General features: G+C 58.0%; 1 protein-coding gene across 1 annotated transcript in view; it reads left to right on the forward strand.

The window, feature by feature from the left end:
- The window catches only part of LOC128803003 (myosin-binding protein C, fast-type-like), a gene marked incomplete at its 5' end in the record, with an annotated part of 41,093 nt that extends 19,950 nt beyond the window's left edge, over nt 1–21,143 (forward strand). The window contains 14 exon segments of the mRNA XM_053969574.1: nt 581–740; nt 1,332–1,436; nt 2,235–2,423; nt 4,509–4,600; nt 4,602–4,644; nt 7,705–7,872; nt 9,562–9,650; nt 11,058–11,250; nt 12,682–12,821; nt 15,073–15,232; nt 17,721–17,764; nt 17,766–17,858; nt 20,284–20,470; nt 21,117–21,143. Coding sequence (XP_053825549.1) covers nt 581–740; nt 1,332–1,436; nt 2,235–2,423; nt 4,509–4,600; nt 4,602–4,644; nt 7,705–7,872; nt 9,562–9,650; nt 11,058–11,250; nt 12,682–12,821; nt 15,073–15,232; nt 17,721–17,764; nt 17,766–17,858; nt 20,284–20,470; nt 21,117–21,127 — 1,674 coding nt within the window.
- Between the last annotated feature and the right edge of the window lie 422 nt (nt 21,144–21,565).

Here is a 21,565-nt window from a genome sequence, read left to right on the forward strand (position 1 = left end):
GCAGCTCCTGGCGTGCCCTCACCTGTCTCACCTGTCTCACACCTGTCTCACCTGTCTCACCTGTCTCACCTGTCCCACCTGTCTCACCTGCAGGAGTTCTCGTCGCGTGAGGGCCGTGTGCGGCTCGAGGACAAGCACGAGCTCAGCAGCTCCTGGCGTGCCCTCACTTCTCACACCTGTCTCACCTGTCTCACACCTGTCTCACCTGTCTCACCTGTCTCACCTGTCTCACCTGTCTCACCTGTCCATCTCACCTGTCGCAGGAGTTCTCGTCGCGCGAGGGCCGCGTGAGGCTCGACAAGCACAAGTTCAGCAGCTCCTGGCGTGCCCTCACCTGTCTCACCTGTCTCACATCTGTGTCACCGGTCTCTCACCTGTCTCACCTGTCTCACACCTGTCTCACCTGTCCATCTCACCTGCAGGAGTTCTCGTCGCGCGAGGGCCGCGTGCAGCTCGAGGACGAGCACGAGCTCAGCAGCTCCTGGCGTGCTCTCACTTCTCACACCTGTGTTACCTGTTCCTCACCTGTCTCACCTGTCTCACCTGTCTCACCTGTCTCACCTGTCCATCCCACCTGCAGGAGTTCTCGTCGCGCGAGGGCCGCGTGCGGCTCGAGGACAAGCACGAGCTCAGCAGTTTCGTCATCGAGAGCGCCGAGCGCGCCGACGAGGGGCGCTACGAGATCCGCGTCACCAACCCCGCGGGCGAGGACACGGCCGCCATCAACATCCGCGTCGTGGGTACGGCGCGCACCTGGGCACACACCTGGGGGCACCTGGAGACACCTGGGCACACACCTGGGGGCACCTGGGGGCAGCTGGAGACACCTGGGCACACCTGGGGACACCTGGGGGCACCTGGGCACACCTGGGAACACCTTGGGATACACCCGGCTGCACCTGGGGACACCTGGGGATACACCTGGGTGCACCTGGGGACACCTGGGGGCACCTGGGGATGCACCTGGGAGCACCTGGGCACACCTGGGGGCACCTGGGAACAGCTGGGCACACCTGGGAACATCTGGGGACACCTGGGGACAGTGGGGAGGGGGGACACGGCCGCCATCAACATCCACATCGTGGGTATGGCGCGCACCTGGGGATACACCTGGGCACACCTGGGGATGCACCTGGGCACACCTGGGCACACCTGTGGGCACACAGGAGGACACCTTGGCACACCTGGGGACACCTGGGGATGCACCTGGGAACATCTGGGCACACCTGGGGACAGCTGGGCACACCTGTGGGCACACCTGGGCACACCTGGGCACACCTGTGGGCACACGGGAGGACACCTTGGCACACAGGTGTGCCCTGTCCCCGCAGATGTCCCCGACCCGCCCGAGGCCGTTCGTGTCACCCAGGTGGGCGAGGACTGGGCCGTGCTCGTCTGGGAGCCCCCCAAGTTCGACGGGGGGCAGCCGGTCACAGGTGAGAGCCCACACCTGGCACCTGGGCACGCACCTGGATGCCCCCTCCTCATCCCCCACTCCTGTCTGTTCTGTGTCCGTGTGTCCTGTCACACCTGTCCCTCACCTGTCACACCTGTCCCTCACCTGTCCCCACCTGTCCCACCTGTCCCCTCACCTGTCTCACCTGTCTCACCTGTCCCACCTGTGCCAGGTTACCTGGTGGAGAGGAAGAAGAAGGGTTCCCACCATTGGATGAAGCTCAACTTCTATCCCTCACCTGTCCCTCACCTGTCCCACCTGTCTCACCTGTCTCACCTGTGCCAGGTTACCTGGTGGAGAGGAAGAAGAAGGGCTCCCACCGCTGGATGAAGTTCAATTTCTGTCCCTCACGTGTCTCACCTGTCCCTCACCTGTCTCACGTGTCTCATGTGTCTCACCTGTCCCACCTGTCTCACGTGTCTCACCTGTCCCACCTGTCCCACCTGTGCCAGGTTACCTGGTGGAGAGGAAGAAGAAGGGTTCCCACCATTGGATGAAGCTCAATTTCTGTCCCTCACGTGTCTCACCTGTCCCTCACCTGTCCCTCACCTGTCCCTCACGTGTCTCACCTGTCCCACCTGTCTCACCTGTCTCACCTGTCCCACCTGTGCCAGGTTACCTGGTGGAGAGGAAGAAGAAGGGTTCCCACCATTGGATGAAGCTCAATTTCTGTCCCTCACGTGTCTCACCTGTCCCTCACCTGTCCCTCACCTGTCTCACCTGTCTCTCACCTGTTCCTCACCTGTCTCACCTGTCCCACCTGTCCCACCTGTGCCAGGTTACCTGGTGGAGAGGAAGAAGAAGGGCTCCCACCGCTGGATGAAGCTCAACTTCGAGGTGCTGCCGGCGCTCACCTTCGAGTCCACGCGCATGATCGAGGGCGTGCTCTACGAGATGCGCGTCTTCGCCGTCAACGCCATCGGCGTCTCGGCCCCCAGCCTCAACACCCCGCCCTTCATGCCCATCGGTGGGTGGGGGGCGCGGGGAGGGGTCCCGGGGGGGGATTTGGGGGCATTTTGGGGGGATTTTGGGGGTCCTGGATTGGGTCTGGGGGATTTGAGTGGGATTTGGGGAGTCCTTGAGAGGATTTGAGGGTCCTGGAAGGGTTTGAGGGGGATTTGAGGGGATTTTGGGGGTCCTGGATTGGGTCTGGGGGTGTCCCAGGGGGATTTGGGAGGGATTTGGGGGTCCTGGATTGGGTCTGGGGGTGTCCCAGGGGGGTTTGGGGGGGATTTGGGGGGTCCCGAAGGGGTCTGGGGGTGCTCTACGAGATGCGCGTCTTCGCCGTCAACGCCATCGGCGTCTCGGCCCCCAGCCTCAACACCCCGCCCTTCATGCCCATCGGTGGGTGGGGGGCGCGGGGGGGGGGTCCCGGGGGGGGGTTTGGGGGCATTCTGGGGGCATTTTGGGGGTCCTGGAGGGGATTTTGGGGGGTCCTGGGTTGGGTCTGGGGGTGTCGCAGGTGGATTTAGGGGGTCCTTGAGAGGATTTGGGGGGGATTTGGGGGTCCTGGATTGGGTCTGGGGGTGTCGCAGGTGGATTTAGGGGGTCCTTGAGAGGATTTGAGGGGGATTTGGGGGTCCTGGATTGGGTCTGGGGGTATCCCAGGGGGATTTGGGGGGGGATTTGGAGGCATTTTGGGGGTCCTGGAGGGGATTTGGGGGGGATTTGAGGGGAATTTCAGGGGGGTCTGGTTTGGGTCTGGGGGAGTCCCAGGGGGATTTGAGGGGGATTTGGGGGGTCCTGGAGAGATTTGAGGGGGATTTGGGGGGGATTTGGGGGGTCCTGGAGAGATTTGAGGGGGATTTAGGGGGGATTTCGGGGGTCCTGGAGAGATTTGAGGGGGATTTGGGGGGGATTTCGGGGGTCCTGGAGGGGATTTGAGGGGGATTTGGGGGGTCCTGGATTGGGTCTGGGGGTGTCCCAGGGGGATCTGAGGGGATTTGGAGGGTCCTGGAGGGGTTTGGGGGGTCCTGGATTGGGTCTGGGGGTGTCCTAGAGGGATTTGAGGGGATTTGAGGGGAATTTCAGGGGTTCTGGATTGGGTCTGGGGGAGTCCCAGGGGGATTTGAGGGAGATTTGAGGGGGATTTGGGGGGTTCCTTGAGTGGATTTGAGGGGGATTTGGGGGTCCTGGATTGGGTCTAGGGGTATCCCAGGGGGATTTGGGGGGGATTTGGGGGGGATTTGGGGGCATTTTGGGGGTCCTGGAGGGGATTTGGGGGGGTCCTGGGTTGGGTCTGGGGGTGTCGCAGGTGGATTTAGGGGGTCCTTGAGAGGATTTGAGGGGGATTTGGGGGTCCTGGATTGGGTCTGGGGGTGTCCCAGGGGGATTTGGGGGGGGATTTGGGGGGTCCTGGATTGGGTCTGGGGGTGTCCCAGGGGGATTTGGGGGGTCCTGGAATGTTTGAGGGGGATTTGAGGGGATTTTGGGGGTCCTGGATTGGGGTCTGGGGGTGTCCTAGGGGGATCTGAGGGGATTTGGGGGGTTGATAATTTTGGGGTGATTTTTACGGTCGATAATTTTGGGGTGGTTTTTGGGGTCGATCATTTCGGGGGTCAATAATTTTGGGTTGATTTTTGGGGTCGATGATTTCGGGGTGATTTTTGGGGTTGATAATTTTGGGGTGATTTTTGGGGTCGATGATTTCGGGGTTGATTTTTGGGGTCGATCATTTCGGGGTCAATAATTTAGTGGTGATTTTTGGGGTCGATCATTTCGGGGTCGATAATTTCGGGCTGGTTTTTGGGGTCGATAATTTTGGGGTGGTTTTTGGGGTTGATTATTTTGGGATGATTTTTGGGGTCGATGATTTTGGGTTGATTTTTGGGGTCGATCATTTTGGGGTCGATCATTTCGGGGTCGACAATTTTGGGGTGATTTTTGGGGTCGATCATTTCGGGGTTGATTTTTGGGGTCAATCATTTCGGGGTCGATAATTTCAGGCTGGTTTTTGGGGTCGATAATTTTGGGGTGATTTTTGGGGTCGATGATTTCGGGGTTGATTTTTGGGGTCGATGATTTTGGGGTGATTTTTGGGGTGCCCCCGCAGCCCCCACCAGCGAACCCACTCACCTGGTGCTCGAGGACGTCACCGACACCACGGCCACGCTCAAGTGGCGCCCGCCCGAGCGCGTGGGGGCGGGGGGGCATCGACGGCTACCTGGTGGAGTGGTGCCGGGAAGGGGGTGAGTGGGGCACCCCAAAATTTCGGGGGGCACCCCAAAATTTAGGAGGGCACACCAAAAATTTGGGGTGGGATCCCTAAACTTGGTGGGAATCGCTGAAATTTGTGGTGATCGCAAAATTTGGTGGGAATCCCAAAAGTTTGGAGGGCATAGAGGTGGAATGGGGAGGGGGTGAGTGAGGCACCCCAAAATTTCGGGGGGGCACCCCAAAATTTGGGGGGGACCCCAAAATATTGGGGGTGGGGTCCCAAAACTTGGTGGGAATCGCTGAAATTTGGAGCGATTGCAAAATTTGGTGGGAATCCCAAAAGTTTGGGGGGCATCGATCGAGGTGGAGTGGGGGAGGGGGGGGGATGAGTGGAGCACCCCAAAATTTAGGGTGGCACCCCCAAAATTTGGGGGGGACCCCAAAATTTAGGAGGGCACACCAAAATTTCGGGGTGGGATCCCAAAACTTGGTGGGAATCGCTGAAATTTGTGGCGATCGCAAAATTTGGTGGGAATCCCAAAAGTTTGGAGGGCATGGAGGTGGAGTGGGGAGGGGGTGAGTGAGGCACCCCAAAATTTCGGGGCGCACCCCAAAATTTGGGGGGGGGACCCCAAAATTTAGGAGGGCACACCAAAATTTCGGGGGTGGGATCCCTAAACTTGGTGGGAATCGCTGAAATTTGTGGCGATCCCAAAATTTGGTGGGAATCCCAAAAGTCTGGGGGGCATCGAGGTGGAATGGGGAGGGGGTGAGTGGAGCACCCCAAAATTTAGGGTGGCACCCCAAAATTTGGGGGCGGACCCCAAAATTTAGGAGGGCACACCAAAAATTCGGGGTGGGATCCCAAAACTTGGTGGGAATCGCTGAAATTTGTGGCGATCGCAAAATTTGGTGGGAATCCCAAAAGTCTGGGGGGCATCGAGGTGGAGTGGGGAGGGGGTGAGTGGGGCACCCCAAAATTTGGGGGGGGACCCCAAAATTTAGGAGGGGACCCCAAAATTTCGGGGTGGGATCCCAAAACTTGGTGGGAATCGCTGAAACTTGGAGGGGAACCCAAAACTTTGGAACTTTTTGGGATTTCTCTAAAATCCCCCCAACTTGATGCCTCCCGACCCCAGAACCCCCAAATCCGGTAACCCCCGACCCCATAACCCCAAAATCCGATACCCCCCGACCCCACAACCCCCTCCCCGACCCCATAACCCTCTCCCCGACCCCATATCCCCTGCCCGACCCCATAACCCCCCAAATCCGATACCCCCCGACCCCACAACCCCCTCCCCAGCCCCACAATCCCCTCCCCGACCCCATAACCCCCCCGATTTGCCGCCCCCAGACTCCACGTGGACCCCCGCGAACACGGAGCTGGTGGAGCCCCCAGCCCCATAACCCCCCAAAATCCGATATCCCTCGACCCCACAACCCCCTGCCCGACCCCACAACCCCCTCCCCAGCCCCATAACCCCAAAATCCGATATCCCTCGACCCCATAACCCCCTGCCCGACCCCATAACCCCCCAAAATCCAGTACCCCCAGACCCCATAACTCCCTCCCCGACCCCATAACCCCCCGATTTGCCGCCCCCAGACTCCACCTGGACCCCCACGAACACGGAGCTGGTGGAGCCCCCCAGCCCCATAACCCCCCAAAATCCGATACCCCCAGACCCCATAACTCCCTCCCCGACCCCATAACCCCCCGATTTGCCGCCCCCAGACTCCACGTGGACCCCCCGCGAACACGGAGCTGGTGGAGCCCCCAGACCCATAACCCCAAAATCTGATATCCCTCGATCCCATAACCCCAAAATCCGGTACCCCCTGACCCCATAGCCCCCAAATCCGATACCCCCCGACACCATAAACCCCCTGCCCGACCCCATAACCCCAAAATCCGATACCCCCCCGACCCCATAACCCCCAAATCCGATACCCCCCGAACCCATAACTCCCTCCCCGACCCCATAACCCCCTCCCCGACCCCATAACCCCCCAAAATCCGATACCCCCCGACCCCACAACCCCCTGCCAGACCCCATAACCCCCTCCCCGACCCCACAACGCCCCGATTTGCCTCCCCCAGACTCCACGGGGACCCCCGCGAACACGGAGCTGGTGGAGCCCCCAGCCCCATAACCCCAAAATCCGATACCCCCCGACCCCACAAACCCCTCTCCAGCCCCATAACCCCCCGAAATCCGATACCCCCCGACCCTATAACCCCCAAATCCGATACCCCCCGACCCCATAACCCCCCAAAATCCGATACCCCCCGACCCCACAACCCCCTCCCCGACCCCACAACGCCCCGATTTGCCGCCCCCAGACTCCACGTGGACCCCCGCGAACACGGAGCTGGTGGAGCCCCCAGACCCATAACCCCAAAATCTGATATCCCTCGATCCCATAACCCCAAAATCCGGTACCCCCCCGACCCCACAACCCCCTCCCCAGCCCCACAACCCCCTCCCCGACCCCATAACCCCCCGGTTTGCCGCCCCCAGACTCCACCTGGACCCCCGCGAACACAGAGCTGGTGGAGCCCCCAGCCCCATAACCCCAAAATCCGATATCCCCCAGCCCTAAAACCCCCTCCCCAGCCCCATAACCCCCCAAAATCCGATACCCCACGACCCCACAACCCCCTGCCCGACCCCACAACCCCCTCCCCGACCCCACAACGCCCCGATTTGCCGCCCCCAGACTCCACGTGGACCCCCGCGAACACGGAGCTGGTGGAGCCCCCAGCCCCATAACCCCCCAAAATCTGATATCCCTCGATCCCATAACCCCAAAATCCGGTACCCCCCTGACCCCATAGCCCCCAAATCCGATACCCCCCGACACCATAACCCCCTGCCCGACCCCATAACCCCAAAATCCGATACCCCCCGACCCCATAACCCCCAAATCCGATACCCCCCGAACCCATAACTCCCTCCCCGACCCCATAACCCCCTCCCCGACCCCATAACCCCCCCAAAATCCGATACCCCCCCGACCCCACAACCCCCTGCCCGACCCCATAACCCCCTCCCCGACCCCACAACGCCCCGGTTTGCCGCCCCCAGACTCCACGTGGACCCCCGCGAACACGGAGCTGGTGGAGCGCTGCGGGCTCACGGTGCGGGGGTTGCCCACGGGCGAGAAGCTGCTGTTCCGCGTGGTCGGGGTGAACATCGCGGGCCGCAGCCCCCCGGCCACCATGGCCCAGCCCGTCACCATCCGCGAGATCGTGGGTGCGCCCCGGGGCACCCCCAAATCCGGGGGGGGACACCCCCAAATCCGGGGGGGGGGCACCCCCAAATCCGGGGGGTTGAGCCGCGGAATCGGGAGGGAGCCTGAAATTAGCGGGGGGAGCTTGAAATTAGGGGGGGATCTCGAAATTAGGGGGGATCCGGAAATTTGGGGGGGGAGCGCGAAATCAAGGGGGAGCCCGAAATCAGGAGGGGACCCCGAAATCAGGGGGGGGGACCCCGGAAATCAGGAGGGGATCCCGAAATCAGGAGGGGATCCCCGAAATCAGGGGGGGATCCCGAAATCAGGAGGGGACCCCGAAATCAGGAGGGGGATCCCCGAAATCAGGGGGGGGATCCCGAAATCAGGAGGGGACCCCGAAATCAGGAGGGGATCCCGGAATCAAGGGGGGACCCCGAAATCAGGAGGGGACCCCGGAATCGGGAGGGAGCCCGAAATTAGCGGGGGAGCCTGAAATTTAGGGAGGGGAGCCTGAAATGGAGGGGGGATCTCGAAATCACGGGGCACCCCGAAATTGGGGGGAATCCTGAAATTAGGGGAGATCCCGAAATCAGGGGGAGATCCCGAAATCAGGGAGGGGAAGCTGAAATTAGGGGGGGATCCCGAAATTAGGGGTGATCCCAAAATCAGGGAGGGGAAGCTGAAATTAGGGGGGGATCCCGAAATCAGGGGGGGATCCCAAAATCAGGGAGGGGAACCTGAAATTAGGGGGTGAGCCTGAAATTAGGGGGGGATCTCGAAATTAGGGGGGGATCCCGAAATTAGGGGGGGATCCCGAAATTAGGGAAGAGCCCGAAATCAGGGGGGGATCCCGAAATTAGGGGGGGATTTGGAAACATCGTGGGGGGACCCCCGAAATCAGGGGGGTTTCCTGAAATGAGGGGGGGAGCCCGAAATTATGGGGGGACCCCGAAATCGGGGGGGAGCCTGAAATTAGGGGAGATCCCGAAATCAGGGGGGATCCCAAAATCAGGGAGGGGAACCTGAAATTAGGGGGGATCCCGAAATTAGGGAAGAGCCCGAAATCAGGGGGGGGATCCCGAAATTAGGGGGGGATTTGGAAACATCGTGGGGAGACCCCAAAAACATTGGGGTGGGAGCCTAAAAATGGGGAAGGACCCCAAAAATGGGGTGGGATCCTAAAATTGGTGAGGGACCTTAAAAATGGGATGGGACCCCAAAAATGGGGAAGGACATAAAAATGGGGATGACCCCAAAAAATAGGGAGAGACTCCAAAAATGGGGAAGGACCCCAAAAATGGGATGGGACCCTAAAAATGGGGAGGGATGCCAAAAATGGGGAAGGACATAAAAACGGGGAAGGACCCCAAAAATGGGGTGGGACCCTAAAAATGAGGTGGGAGCCTAAAAATGAGGTGGGAGCCTAAAAATGGGATGGGACCCTAAAAATGAGGTGGGACCCCAAAATTGGGGAGGGACCCCAAAAATGGGAGAGACCCCAAAAATGGGGAGGGACCCCAAAAATGGGGAGAGACCCCAAAAATTTGGAGGAACCTGAAACTTTAGGGAGGAGAACCTGAAGCCATTTGCGGGGGGGGGAATTGATGGGTAAGGGGGGGAGCGATGACCCCAAAATCGGTGGGAGACCCCAAATTTGGGGGTTCTGCCCTATAGATCCCCCCTAAACCTTGTCCAACCCCCCCCCACAGAGCGCCCCAAAATCCGGCTGCCCCGGCACCTGCGGCAAACGTACGTGAGGAAGGTGGGGGAGCAGGTGAACCTGGTGATCCCCTTCCAGGTGAGCTGGGGGACCCCGAAACCTCAGGGGAGCTCAGCCCTGTGGGGACAACTCGGCCCCATAGGGATAACTCGGCCCTATAGATTTGTAGGGACAACTCAGCCCTATGGGGATAACTCAGCCCTATGGGGATAACTCAGCCCTATAGATTTGTAGGGACAGCTCAGCCCTATGGGGATAACTCAGCCCTATAGGGGACAACTCAGCCCTATGGGGATAACTCGGCCCCATAGGGATAACTCGGCCCTATAGATTTATAGGGACAACTCAGCCCTATGGGGATAACTCAGCCCTATAGATTTGTAGGGGTAAGTCAGCCGTATAGATTTATATGGGTAACCCAATCCTATAGGGATAACTCAGCCCTATAGATTTGTAAGGATAAATCAGCCCCATAGGGACACCTCAACCCCACAGCCCCATAGAGCCCATAGGGACACCTCGACCCCACAGCCCCATAGATCCCATGGGGACACCTCAACCCCACAGCCCCATAGATCCTATAGGGATAACTGAGCCCCACAGCCCCATAGATCCCATAGGGACACCTCAACCCCACAGCCCCATGGATCCCATGGGGATACCTCAACCCCACAGATCCCACAGATCCCATAGGGACACCTCAACCCCACAACCCCATAGATCCTATAGGGATAACTGAACCCCACAGCCCCATAGATCCCATGGGGACACCTCAACCCCACAGCCCCATAGATCCCATGGGGACACCTCAACCTCACAACCCCATAGTGACACCTCAACCCCACAGCCCCATAGATTCCATGGGGACACCTCAACCCCACAGTCCCATAGGGACACTTCAACCCCACAGCCCCACAGATCCCATGGGGATAACTCAACCCCGCAGCCCCATAGATCCTATAGGGATAACTGAACCCCACAGCCCCATAGATCCCATAGGGACACCTCAACCCCACAGCCCCATAGATCCCATAGGGACACCTCAGCCCCACAGCCCCATAGATCCTATAGGGATAACTGAACCCCACAGCCCCATAGGGACACCTCAACCCCACAGCCCTACAGATCCCATGGGGACACCTCAACCTCACAACCCCATAGTAACACCTCAACCCCACAGCCCCATAGATCCCATGGGGACACCTCAACCCCACAGCCCCATAGGGACACTTCAACCCCACAGCCCCACAGATCCCATGGGGACACCTCAACCCCACAGCCCCATAGGGACACTTCAACCCCACAGCCCCACAGATCCCATGGGGATAACTCAACCCCACAGCCCCATAGATCCTATAAGGATAACTGAACCCCACAGCCCCACATATCCCACAGGGATACCTCAACCCCACAGCCCCATAGATCCCATGGGGACACCTCAACCCCACAGCCCCATAGGTGTAACCAAGCCCCGCCCCCCGGCAGGGTAAGCCCCGCCCCCAGGTGACGTGGACGAAGGAGGGCGGGCCCCTGGGCGAGGACGTGCACGTGCGCACGTCGGACCGCGACACGGTGTTCTTCATCCGCGCCGCCGCCAGGGGGCACTCGGGGCGCTACGGGCTCAGCGTGCGCATCGAGGGCATGGAGGACACGGCCGAGATGCGCCTGCGCATCGTCGGTAACTGGGAGCACTGGGAGTGATGGGAGCACTGGGAGCACTGGGAGTGATGGGAGAGGCAATGGGGAATATGGGAGAATCAGGGCTGGGCACTGGGATTGGGAACTGGGAGCACTGGGAGCACTGGGAGGGACTGGGAGTGATGGGACTGGTGTGAGGGGAACTGGAGGAACTGAGGCTGGGCACTGGGATTGGGAACTGGGAGCACTGGGAGCACTGGGAGGGACTGGGAGAGGCAAGAGAGGACATGGGAGAACCAGGGCTGGGCACTGGGATTGGGAACTGGGAGCACTGGGAGCACTGGGAGCACTGGGAGGGACTGGGAGTGATGGGATTGGTGTGAGGGGAACTGGAGGAACTGGGGCTGGGCAATGGGATTGGGAACTGGGAGCACTGGGAGGGGACTGGGAGCACTGGGACTGGTGTGAGGAGAACTGGAGGAACTGGGAGAAACAGGGATAGGCACTGGGATTGGAAACTGGGAGCACTGGGAGCACTGGGAATGCCAGGCTGAGTGTTGGCATCGAGGGCATGGAGGACACGGCCGAGATGCGCCTGCGCATCGTCGGTAACTGGGAGCACTGGGAGCACTGGGAGCACTGGGAGGGACTGGGAGTGATGGGAGAGGCAATGGGGAATATGGGAGAATCAGGGCTGGGCACTGGGATTGGGAACTGGGAGCACTGGGAGCACTGGGAGCGACTGGGAGTGATGGGATTGGTGTGAGGGGAATTGGGGGAAGCAGGACTGGGCACTGGGATTGGGAACTGGGAGCACTGGGAGCACTGGGAGGGACTGGGAGGGACTGGGAGTGATGGGAGAGGCAGTGGGGAACATGGGAGAACCAGGGATGAGCACTGGGATTGGGAACTGGGAGCACTGGGAGCACTGGGATGGTTTTTTGGGGTGGTTTTTTTTTTTGTTCTTTGGAGGATTTTGGGTGTTTTAGGGGTATTTTTGGGGTATTTTTGGATGGTTTTGGGGTATTTTTGGGTGCTGTTTTCCGGGGATATTTTGGGGTGTTTTTCAGGTGTTTTGGGGGGATTTTTGGAGCATTTTTTGGGGTGTTTTTGTGGGATTTTTGGAGCATTTTTGAGGTGGTTTTGGAGTATTTTTGGAGCATTTTTTGGGGTGTTTTTGGGGTGTTTTGGGGTTATTTTTGGAGCAGTTTTGGGGTATTTTTGGGGTGTTTTGGGGATATTTTTGGAGCATTTTTTGGGGTGTTTTGGGGATATTTTTGGAGCATTTTTGGGGTGTTTCTGGGGTGTTTTGGGGTATTTTTGGAGCATTTTTTGGGGTATTTTTGGGGTGTTTTTGGGGTATTTTTGGAGCATTTTTTGGGGTGTTTTGGGGGTGATTTTGGGGTTATTTTTGGAGCATTTTTTTGGGGTGTTTTTGGGGTGTCCCTGATGTGTCCCCCCCACACTCCAGAGCGGCCGGGGCCCCCCCGGAAGGTGCAGGTGAAGGAGGTTTGGGGGTTCAACGCCCTGGTGGAGTGGGAGCCCCCCGAGGACGACGGCAACGCCGAGATCACCGGCTACACCATCATGAAGGCCGACAAGAGAACCATGGTGAGGGGGCTGCACCCCAAAATCGGCCCGGGGGAACCCCAAAATGCTCAGCGGAGCCCCCAAATCCTCGGTGGAACCCCCAAATCCTCGGTGGAACCCCTAAATTCTGAACTGAGCCCCAAATCCTCAATGGAACCCCCAGATCCTCAAAGGAACCCCCAAATCTTGAACTGAGCCCCCAAATCCTGAACTGAGCCCCCAGATCTTCAATGGAACCCCCAAATCTTCAGTGGAGCCCCCAAATCCTGAACTGAGTCCCCACATCCTCAATGGAACCCCCAAATCCTCAGTGGAACCCCCAAATTCTCAGTGGAACCTCCAAATCCTCAAAGGAGCCCCCAAATCCTCAGTGGAACCCACAAATTCTCAGTGGAACCCACAAATCCTGAACTGAGCCCCCAGATCCTCAATGGAACCCCCAGATCCTCAATGGAACCCCCAGATCCTCAAAGGACCCCCAAATCTTCAACTGAGCCCCCCAAATCCTCAACGAAAACCCCAAATCCTCAATGGAACCCCCAAATCTTCAGTGGAGCCCCCAAATTCTCAGTGGAACCCCCAGATCCTCAAAGGATCCCCAAATCTTCAACTGAGCCCCCCAAATTCTCAGTGGAACCCCCAAACCCTGAACTGAGCCCCCAGATCTTGAACTGAACCCCCAAATCCTCAATGGAACTCCCCAAAACAGTCTCAAACTCCCCCTAAAAACCCCCTCAGCTCCCCCCAAAACCCCCTCACGACCCCCCAAAACCCCCTCAAACACCCCAAAACCCCCTCACGACCCCCCAAAACCCCCTCAAACCCCCCAAAACCCTCTCAAACACCCCAAACCCCCTCAAACCCCCCAAAACCCCTTGATGACCCCCCAAAACCCCCTCAAACACCCCCAAAACCCCCTCAAACTCCCCCAAAACTCCCTCAGCTCCCCCCAAACCCCCCTCAAACACCCCAAAACCCCCCTCAAACCCCCCAAAACCCCTTGATGACCCCCAAAACCCCCTGACGAGCACCCAAAACCCCCTCAAACACCCCCAAAACCCCCTCACGACCTCCCAAAACCTCCTCAAACACCCCCAAAACCCCCTCACGACCTCCCAAAACCCCCTCAAACTCCCCCAAAACCCCCTCAAAACTCCCCAAAACCCCTCAGCTCCCCCCAAACCCCCTCAAACACCCCCAAAACCCCCTCACGACCTCCCAAAACCTCCTCAAACACCCCCAAAACCCCCTCACGACCTCCCAAAACCCCCTCAAACTCCCCCAAAACCCCCTCAAACTCCCCAAAACCCCTCAGCTCCCCCCAAACCCCCTCAAACACCCCCAAAACCCCCTCACGACCTCCCAAAACCTCCTCAAACACCCCCCAAAACCCCCTCACGACCTCCCAAAACCCCCTCAAACTCCCCCAAAACCCCCTCAAACTCCCCAAAACCCCTCAGCTCCCCCCAAACCCCCTCAAACACCCCCAAAACCCCCTCACGACCTCCCAAAACCCCCTCAAACACCCCCAAAACCCCCTCAAAAACCCCCAAAACCCCTTGATGACCCCCCAAAACCCCCTGACGAGCACCCAAAACCCCCTCACGACCCCCCAAAACCCCCTCAAACTCCCCGAACCCCCTCAAACACCCCCAAAACCCCCTGACGACCCCCCAAAACCCCCTCAAACACCCCCAAAACCCCCTCAAACTCCCCCAAAACTCCCTCACGACCCCCCAAAACCCCTCAAACTCCCCCAAAACCCCCTCAGCTCCCCCAAACCCCCTCAAACACCCCCAAAACCCCCTCACGACCTCCCAAAACCCCCTCAAACACCCCCAAAACCCCCTCAAAAACCCCCAAAACCCCTTGATGACCCCCCAAAACCCCCTCAATCTCCCCCAAACCCCCTCAATCTCCCCCAAAACCCCCTCAAAACTCCCCCGAACCCCCTCAAACACCCCCCAAACCCCCCTGACGACCCCCCAAAACCCCCTCAAACACCCCCTAAACCCCCTCAAACCCCCCAAAACCCCTTGATGACCCCCCAAAACCCCCTGACGAGCACCCAAAACCCCCTCAGGACCCCACAAAACCCCCTCAAACACCCCCAAAACCCCCTCACGACCCCCAAAAACCCCCTCAAACTCCCCCAAAACCCCTTGATGACCCCCCAAAACCCCCTGACGAGCACCCAAAACCCCCTCAGGACCCCACCAAAACCCCCTCGAACTCCCCCAAAACCCCCTCAAACCCCCCGAAATCCCGCCAGGAGTGGTTCACGGTGTACGAGCACAACCGGCCCCTGCGCTGCACGGCCTCGGAGCTGGTGATGGGCAACGAGTACCTGTTCAAGGTGTTCAGCGAGAACCTGTGCGGGCTGAGCGAGAAACCCGGGCTGTCCTCCAACACCGCCGTCATCCCCAAAGCGGGTACCCCAAAACTCGGGGCCTTTGGGGGCCTTTGGGGGCTTTGGGGGGGGAGATTGAAGGGATTTGGGGGGGTTGAGGTGGTTTTTGGGAGGGTTTGAGGTGGTTTTGGGGGGGTTTGAGTTGGTTTTGAGGTGGTTTTGGGAGAGATTGAAGGGATTTGGGGAGGTTTAAGGTGGTTTTTTGGGAGGTTTGAGGTGGTTTTGGGGGAGATTGAAGGGATTTGGGGAGGTTTGAGGTGGTTTTTGGGAGGTTTGAGGTGGTTTTGGGGGTGTTTGAGTTTGTTTTGAGTTGATTTTGGGGGAGATGGGAAGGATTGGGGAGGGTTTGAGGTGGTTTTTGGGAGGTTTGGGGTGGTTTTGGGGGAGATTGAAGGGATTTGGGGGGTACCTGTGCGGGCTGAGCGAGAAACCCGGGCTGTCCTCCAACACCAGCCGTCATCCCCAAAGCGGGTACCCCCAAAACTCGGGGCCTTTGGGGGCGTTTGGGGGCTTTGGGGGGGGAGATTGAAGGGATTTGGGGAGGTTTGAGTTGGTTTTGGGGGAAATTGAAGGGATTTGGGGAGGTTTGAGGTGGTTTTTGGGAGGTTTGAGGTGGTTTTGGGGGTGTTTGAGTTTGTTTTGAGTTGATTTTGGGGGAGATGGGAAGGATTTGGGAGGGTTTGAGTTGGTTTTGGGAGGTTTGAGGTGGTTTTTGGGGGAGATTGAAGGGATTTGGGGGGTTTGAGGTGGTTTTGGGGGAGTTTGAAGGGATTTGGGGGGGTTGAGGTGGTTTTGGGGGAGTTTGAAGGGATTTGGGGGGGTTGAGGTGGTTTTGGGGGAGTTTGAGTTGGTTTTGGGGGTGTTTAAGTTGGTTTTGAGGTGGTTTTGGGGGAGAATGAAGGGATTTGGGGAGGGTTGAGGTGGTTTTTGGGAGGTTTGAGGTGGTTTTGGGGGGGTTTGAGTTGGTTTTGAGGTGGTTTTGGGAGAGATTGAAGGGATTTGGGGAGGTTTGAGTTGGTTTTTGGGAGGTTTGAGGTGGTTTTGGGGGGAGATTAAAGGGATTTGGGGGGGTACCTGTGCGGGCTGAGCGAGAAACCCGGGCTGTCCTCCAACACCGCCGTCATCCCCAAAGCGGGTACCCCAAAATCCGGGGCCTTTGGGGGGGGGGTTTTTGGGGGAGATTGAAGGGATTTGAGGGGATTTGGGGAGGTTTGAGGTGGTTTTGGGGGGTTTGAGTTGGTTTTGAGGTGGTTTTGGGGGAGATTGAAGGGATTTGGGGGGGGTTGAGGTGGTTTTGCGGAGGTTTGAGGTGGTTTTGGGGGGGTTGAGGTGGTTTTCGAGATGGTTTTGGGGGTGTTTGAGTTGGTTTTGAGATGGTTTTGGGGGAGATTGAAGGGATTTGGGGAGCTTTGAGGTGGTTTTGAGATGTTTTTGTGGGGATTTGAAGGGATTTGGAGGGTGTTGCGGTGCTTTTGGGGGAGATTGAAGGGATTTGGGGGGGTTTCAGGGGGGTTTGGGGGAGATTGAAGGTATTTGGGGAGGGTTGAGATGGTTTTGGGGGTTTTGTGATGTTTTTAGGGGAGATTGAAGGGATTTGGGGTGGTTTCTGTGGGTTCAGGAAGAGCCCCGTGGTCCCTAAAATCACTTAAAGCATCCCCAAAGTGGATACCCCAAAACCTGGGGGGGTTTGGAGGGGGTTTGGGGGGTTTTGGAGGGGTTTGAGGTGGTTTGGGGGATGTCTGAGTTGGTTTTGAGGTGGTTTTGGGAGAGATTGAAGGGATTTGGGGGGGTTTGGGGAGGTTTGAGATGGTTTTGGGGGAGATTGAAGGGATTTGGGGAGGTTTGAGGTGGTTTCAGGGGGGTTTGAAATGATTTTGAGATAGTTTCGGGGGAGATTGAAGGAATTTGGGGGGTTTGAGGTGGTTCTGAGGTGGTTTTGGGGTAGATTTGAAGGGATTTGGGGGGTGTTAAGGTGTTTTTGGGGGGGTTGAGGTGTTTTTGGCGGGATTTGAAGGGATTTGGAGGGTTTTGAGGTGGTTTTGGGGAGGTTTCAGGTGGTTTTGGGGGGGTTTCAGGTGGTTTTGGGGGTGTCTGAGTTGGTTTTGAGGTGGTTTTGGGGGAGAATGAAAGGATTTGGAGCGTTTTTGAGGTGGTTTTGGGGGGGTTTCAGGTGGTTTTGGGGTACATTTGAAGGGATTTGCTGCAGTTTTTATGGGTTCAGGAAGATCCCCTTGATCCCCAAAACCACTCCCAGCATCCCCCAAATCCCCCACCCCCAAAATCACCGGCTTAATTGAGCTCTTAATTAACCCATTCATTAATTAGTAACCATCCATTTTAGGGCTGTTTAACACTGAAGATTTTAAAAGGGTTTTTAAGGCTCACCCAGACTTTGGGGTCTCACCCTGATTTCAGCCACCCTTATTTGACCTTGGGGGTGGAACCCCATACAATTAGCACCCCCCCAAGAATTTTGGGGTCCCCCTAACTCCTGCTGGGACCCCCCCCAGAGCTGCGGCTGAAGCCCCCCCAGTACCAGGAGCACGATTTCCGCTCGGGCCCCCCAGTTCCTGACGCCGCTGGTGGATCGCAGCGCCGTGGCCGGATACTCCACCGCCCTCAACTGTGCAGTCAGGGGGCACCCCAAGGTTTGGGGGGGGTCCTCGGGGGGATTTTGGGGTCCCCCTGAGCATGTTCACCCCAAAATTCGAGGGGGTTGGGTGGAGATTTGGGGTCCTGGGTGGGTTTTGGGGTCACCAGTTCACCCCTCTGCTCTTAACTGAGTGGGTGGGGATGAAGATGGGGGGACCCTGGGGGTCCTGAGTGGGTTTTGGTGGTACCCCTGACTCTGTTCCCACTAAAATTAGGGGGTTTGGGTGGAGATTTGGGGTCCTGGGTGGAGATTTGGGGGTCCTGGGTGGAGATCTGGGGGTCCTGATGGTGTTTTGGGGTCCCCCTGACTCTGTTCACCCCAAAATTAGGGGGGTTTGGGTGGAGATTTGGGGTCCTGGGTGGGTTTTGGGGTCACCAATTCACCCCTCTGCTCTCAATTGGATGAGTGGGGATAATTTTGGGGGTCACTTTGGGGGGTCCTGATGGTGTTTTGGGGTACCCCTAAGCCTGTTCACCCCAAAATTAGAGGGGTTGGGTGGAGATTTGGGGGTCCTGGGTGGGTTTTGGGGTCACCAATTCACCCCTCTGCTCTCAATTGGATGAGTGGGGATAATTATGGGGGTCTTGGGGGTCACTTTGGGGGGTCCTGATGGGGTTTTGGGGTACCCCTGAGCATGTTCACCCCTAAAATTAGAGGGGTTTGGGGTAAAGATTTGGGGTCCTGGGTGGAGATTTAGGGGTCCTGATGGTGTTTTGGGGTACCCCTGAGCATGTTCACCCCCAAAATTAGAGGGGTTGGCTGGAGATTTGGGGTCCTGAGTGGGTTTTGGGGTACCCCTGACTCCGTTCCCACTAAAATTAGGGGGGTTTGGGTGGAGATTTGGGGGTCCTGATGGTGTTTTGGGGTCCCCCTGACTCTGTTCACCCCAAAATTAGGGAGGTTTGGGTAGAGATTTGGGGTCTTGGGTGGAGATTTGGGGGTCCTGAGTGGGTTTTGGGGTACCCCTGACTCCGTTCCCACTAAAATTAGGGGGGTTTGGGTGGAGATTTGGGGTCCTGGGTGGTTTTGGGGTCACCAATTCCCCCCTCTGCTCTTAACTGAGTGGGTGGGGATGAAGATGGGGGACTCTGGGGGTCCTGAGGGGGATTTGGGGTACCCCTGAGCATGTTCACCGCCCAAAATTAGAGGGGTTTGGGTGGAGATTTGGGGTCCTGATTGGGTTTTGGGGCATTTTTGGAGTGCATTTTGGGCCTCACCTGACCAGGTGTGCCCCTCCCAGACTGAAGATCCAGGTGTGGGGTTCACCCGAGGAAGGGTTTTTTGGGGTGTCCCTGTGGGACTGTGAACACATCCCCAGGTCTGGGAGTTTTTGGGGTGCCTTGGGGTATTTTTGGGGTGCATTTTGGGCCTCACCTGACCAGGTGTGCCCCTCCCAGCCTGAGGATCCAGGTGTGGGGTTCACCTGAGGAAGGGTTTTTGGGGTGTCCCAGTGGGGGCTGTGACTCCATCCCCAGGTCTGGGTGGTTTTGGGGTGCCTTGGGGCATTTTTGGGGTGCATTTTGGGCCTCACCTGACCAGGTGTGCCCCTCCCAGCCCAAGGTGGTGTGGCTGAAGATCCAGGTGTGGGGTTCACCTGAGGAAGGGTTTTTGGGGTGTCCCAGTGGGGCTGTGACTCCATCCCCCAGGTCTGGGTGGTTTTGGGGTGCCGTGGGGCATTTTTGGGGTGCATTTTGGGCCTCACCTGACCAGGTGTGCCCCTCCCAGCCTGAAGATCCAGGTGTGGGGTTCACCTGAGGAAGGGTTTTTGGGGTGTCCCTGTGGGGCTGTGAGCACATCCCCAGGTCTGGGTGGTTTTGGGGTGCCTTGAGACGATTTTGGGGTGCCTTGGGTGGTTTTTGGGGTGCCTTGGGGCATTTTGGGGTGCATTTTGGGCCTCACCTGACCAGGTGTGCCCCTCCCAGACTGAAGATCCAGGTGTGGGGTTCACCTGAGGAAGGGTTTTTGGGGTGTCCCAGTGGGACTGTGAACACATCCCCAGGGTGTGCGAGTTTTTGGGGTGCCTTGGGGCATTTTTGGGGTGCCTTGGGGCATTTTTGGGGTGTGGCCAGGTGTGACCAGGTGTGCCCCTCCCAGCCCAAGGTGGTGTGGCTGAAGATCCAGGTGTGGGGTTCACCTGAGGAAGGGTTTTTGGGGTGTCCCAGTGGGGCTGTGAACACATCCCCAGGTCTGGGTGGTTTTGGGGTGCCGTGGGGCATTTTTGGGGTGCATTTTGGGCCTCATCTGACCAGGTGTGCCCCTCCCAGCATTAAGATCCAGGTGTGGGGTTCACCTGAGGAAGGGTTTTTGGGGTGTCCCAGTGGGGCTATGAACACATCCCCAGGTCTGGGTGGTTTTGGGGTGCCTTGGGGCATTTTTGGGGTGCATTTTGGGCCTCACCTGACCAGGTGTGCCCCTCCCAGCCCAAGGTGGTGTGGCTGAAGAACCAGGTGGCCATCGGGGAGGACCCCAAATTCCTGGCCAGGCACAGCCAGGGGGTCCTGACCCTCCTCATCCGCAAGCCGGGACCCTTCGACGGTGGCACCTACACCTGCAGGGCCGTCAACGAGCTGGGCGAGGCCCTGACCGAGTGTCGGCTCGAGATTCGGGGTGAGGGGGTCCCCAAAATCTAGGGGGGGGGGTCCCCAAAATCGGAGGAGATCCCCGAAATTTGGGGGGAGCTGCTAAATACCTGGGCGAGGGTTGTGCATACCTGGGGGGAGGTGTTGGATGAAGGAATAATGGAGGGGAGAAGGGGCACCCCAAAATCTGGGGGAGGTCCTCAAGGTTTGAGGGGGTCCCCAAAATCCTGAGGGGTCCCCAAAATCGGGAGGGGGGTCCCCCAAAATTTGGAGGGATTCCCAAAATTTTAGGGGGAGGTTGTGGAGACCTGGATGTGGCCTGTGCTGGTGGGTGAAGGAATAACGGGGGGGAGAAGGGGCACCCCAAAATCTGGGGGAGGTCCTCACCGATTTTGGGGTGAGGGGGCTCCCCAAAATCGGGGAGGGGTGGTCCCCAAAATTTGGAGGGATTCCCAAAATTTTGAGGGGAGGTCGTGGAGACCTGGGGGAGGTGCTGGGTGAAGGAATAACGGGGGGGAGAAGGGGCACCCCAAAATCTGGGGGAGGTCCTCAAGGTTTGAGGGGCTCCCCAAAATTTTTGGGGTACTTTGGGAGGGGTTCCTGATATTGGGGTGGGGGGCATTGTGGGTTTGGGGGGGGACTGAAGCCCCCTCAACGTCTCTTCTCCTCCACAGTGCCCCAGTGATGGTGACAAAAAATGGTGAGGGGGGGGGGCTTAATTTGGGGGGGGGCGTATTAATTAGAGCAGCTTTAATTGGGGGGGTTTGATTGGGAAGTTAAATTGGGGTGTATTAATTGGGAGGATTAATTGGGGGGATTAATTTGAGGGGTCTTGGGGGGGGGTTAAATAGAAGGTTTTTACTTGGGTTTAGTTGGGGCGTTTTAATTGAGGGGTTTAATTGAGGGGGCTTTAATCGGGGGGGGGGTTAAATGGAGATGTTAAATTTGCATCTAATTAGGGGTGTTAATTAGGGAGGCCTTCAACTGAGGAGAGTTAACTGGTGATATTTGAGGCTGTATTTTTGGGATCTTTAATTCGGGAGGTTTAATTAGGGGGTATTTAACATGGGGGAGGTGTTTAATTGGTCACGTTTGAGGGGTTCCCCTTACTTTTGGGGTGCTG

Source organism: Vidua macroura, unplaced genomic scaffold (genome assembly GCF_024509145.1).
Source record: "Vidua macroura isolate BioBank_ID:100142 unplaced genomic scaffold, ASM2450914v1 whyUn_scaffold_249, whole genome shotgun sequence".
Lineage (NCBI taxonomy): Eukaryota > Metazoa > Chordata > Aves > Passeriformes > Viduidae > Vidua > Vidua macroura.